General features: G+C 41.3%; 1 protein-coding gene across 3 annotated transcripts in view; it reads right to left on the bottom strand.

Annotated features, from left to right (window-relative positions):
- DAP3 (death associated protein 3) overlaps nt 1-3,163 on the bottom strand; it is a 35,162-nt gene that overhangs the window by 18,474 nt on the left and 13,525 nt on the right. For 2 of the 3 annotated variants that reach the window (XM_017509954.2, XM_017509950.2), the window contains exon 3: nt 1,846-1,968. The exons of the other annotated variant lie outside the window; for it this stretch is intronic. In XM_017509954.2, coding sequence (XP_017365443.1) covers nt 1,846-1,968 — 123 coding nt within the window. The remainder of the gene's footprint in view (nt 1-1,845; nt 1,969-3,163) is intronic. 3 annotated transcript variants of the gene reach the window in all.

Here is a 3,163-nt window from a genome sequence, read left to right as displayed (position 1 = left end):
TTGCTATGTTGCCCAGGCTAGTCTAGAACTCCTAGGCTCAAGTGATCCTCACACCTCGGCCTCCCAAAGTGCTGGGATTACAGGCATGAGCTACTGTGCCCAGTCTCATTTATATTAGCCAAGAATGCTGGTTGCTGTCTCCAAACCCAGCATGTATATAAAAGTGGTGGCCCAAATAATGAAGCCAATTGCTTATCAAAGTAAACTGTAGATGTAGGGGTAGCAGAGACAATTCTTGCCATCTGGATTCTTCTGTACTGTCTACAGAGGTGCTCCAATCATGTGACAAGATTATCTGGGACTACAGGTGCATGATCCTATGCACTGCTAATTAAAAAAAATTTTTTTGGCCGGGCATGGTGGCTCATGCCTGTAATCCCAGCACTTTGGGAGGCTGAAAACAGCATGCTGCTGTTCTCATAGAAACACCAGAGGAATTGGCAGATAACGGAACTATAATTACAGAGAAAGCTGAAAGACACTTCAGTGGCTTGATTTATTTATTCTATTTCATTTTGTGCTTGTGAATATAGGTGAATGCTAGAGATATATATATTTTTTTTCTTTATGAGATGGAGTCTTGTTCTGTTGCCCAGGCTGGAGTGCAGTGGCGTGATCCTGGCTCACTGCAACTTCTGCCTCCTGGGTTCAGGCGATTCTCTTGCCTCAGCCTCTTGAGTAGTTGGGATTACAGGTGCCCACCACCACACATGGTTAATTTTAGTATTTTTAGTAGAGATGAGGTTTCACCAAGTTAGTCAGGCTAGTCTAGAGCTCCTGACCTCAAGTGATCCACCTGCCTCAGCCTCCCAGTCTGGGAGTAAATATTAAGTGAATGGGATGACAGTCGTGAGCCATCCCACATGGCCAAAGGCTAGAGGTATATTTAAAAGATACCATGCTGAGAACAGATTTTGGGTAATGGGAGATTATTTTTTTCCTTCCACATAGCCTTTATTAAGATGGGAAGACTCAGAAGATAGGGGCAGGGAAAAAAAGCTGCTGGTTCTTCACATTACAGCACAGATCACAAATTAATTTCATTTATAAGAGGCAGCAACAAAAAAGAAATCAATATCCAGTCTAATGAGGAACTGAACTAGAAAATGCAACACTAGATACTGCTGGAAACCTGATCTTGTGCAGATAAACTTTACTTTAAATGATGCTCTTCTCATAACAAATCAAGTTAGTTCCCTCTGCAGACCCTAGGAAATCCACTTACAAAACAACAAAATACCATCAGATTGGTTATTAGAAAAATTGGGTTCTGAATCTGCCCTGATAGAAAATTGTAGGGCAGTAGTTTAATTTCTTTAGTATTCGCCATACCAGAGGTTGGTAAGTTATGGCTGGGCACCTGTTTTGAAAGCAAAGTTTTACTGGAACATGTTCACACCCATTTGTTTATGGCAGAGTTGAGTACTTGTGACAGACCATCCTGGTCCATCAGCCTAAAATATTCACTACATGAACCTTTAAGGAAAAGTTTATCACCCAACACAAGTAGGAGCAATGATAATTGGTAAACTTCCCCTGTAAGAAATTAAACTTGGTAAGTATTGAGTATTTGACAACTCTATGCTCAGCAAAATCTGTGGCACTAGGTGACTTCACTAGTAGAGATTACATGGGAACAGATATGGACTGAGCTGGCCAGTGTGTTACCACAGTATCAGACAGGTACAGGGAGAATCTGGGTTTCAGAGTGCTATCACAGGTGCACTGTCTATCTGATTAAATGCACATTTACTTCGCTTGTTTGCTCAGTTTTCCTATGCAAAATGAGGGTAGAAACACAAATCATAAGTCCCAAGAAACCCCATATACACATTAGTAACTCACCGGGTCATTCTCATTGGTGCGGGAAATAGCTCTGGGACTCCCAACTGGAACCTGGTTATCTAGGTGAGCAGCAATGCTTTGGTGTGCCTGGGTTCCCACGTGTAAAAAACGCCCGGGGTCCAACTGTAAGAGAAACCATTTCAATGTTTTGGGTTATCAAACTTTTTATGGTTGCTGTAGCACTGCAAATGTGAGCCATGTCTGCAACAGGGATGTCACTAATGTACATTTTCCTTCTATGTAAAAAGGATCCTTGTTATTATTTATTCACTAAATCCAATGACATTATTCATATTCTGTATCTGTTCCAGCCTGTGTATTACCTTATCAGGGATCTGTCCCATATGGAAACAAATAATTCTGTTAGAGATTATTCAGGAGTAAAAATAGCATAGCCACTAACAAACCTGAAGCAGGAAAGCTCTTTAAATGCGCTTGCACAGTGATGAATGGTTGCCCATACTGTGTAATTCTCAGCTGTCAGTCACCTCAGTCATGAAGGGATCAGTGCAATGCTCCTCACTATGTGATAGCTATAATTACACACCCTGTAACAATTTTCCTGCTACTTGTGCCCTGGAATAAAGAATCCTTCATTAGAGACATGTAATAAGGGAGTATGTCAAATACGCAGCTAAGTGAAAGTAAACTGCTCTATATGCAACTCAGTGGACTGTACACTGAAACCTCTGAACCAACAGGGAGGGGAAGGGGGCATGTCAGGAGACAAATCTGATAAAATGGTAAGTGAAGAACTCTAAAACTGAGCTTAAGGATAACAAGCCTTATGTAGAAAGTGAAAAGATGTGTTATGAGGAAAAGGTTAGGGAATGCAGCCAGGAGAAGCAAGAGGACAGAAATATAAGGGATAGTGTAATAAGGGAATTGCTTAATAAATAGGTTATAATATGAAAGCTACCTGTATTTTATACTCTTACCAAGCAGCTTTTCTCTCTTTTTAAGATTGGGTCTTGCTGTGTCACCCAGATTGGAGTGCAGTGGCACGATCACGGCACACTGCAGCCTCAAACTCCAAGGCCCAAGTTTGTTTCCTCGGCATAGCAATCTGAGTAATACACCTTACATGCTACTCAATTTTATCTACTGGAGAGAAAGCACCATGTCTCTTTACAAAGCAGAGTGGAAAACAAACTATTCAAGGGCCACAAGGTGGTGCTATTTATACAGTAATGTGATGACATTTTTGTTATACATTTTTTTTTTTTTTAAGATAGGGTGAGGTCTTACTATATTGCCTAGGCCAGTCTCAACTTCCTGGGCCCACGTGATCCTCCTGCCTCAGCCTCCCAAGTAGCTG

This window comes from Cebus imitator, unplaced genomic scaffold (genome assembly GCF_001604975.1).
Source record: "Cebus imitator isolate Cc_AM_T3 unplaced genomic scaffold, Cebus_imitator-1.0 Scaffold427, whole genome shotgun sequence".
Lineage (NCBI taxonomy): Eukaryota > Metazoa > Chordata > Mammalia > Primates > Cebidae > Cebus > Cebus imitator.
This window is presented reverse-complemented; position numbering and strand designations above follow the sequence as displayed.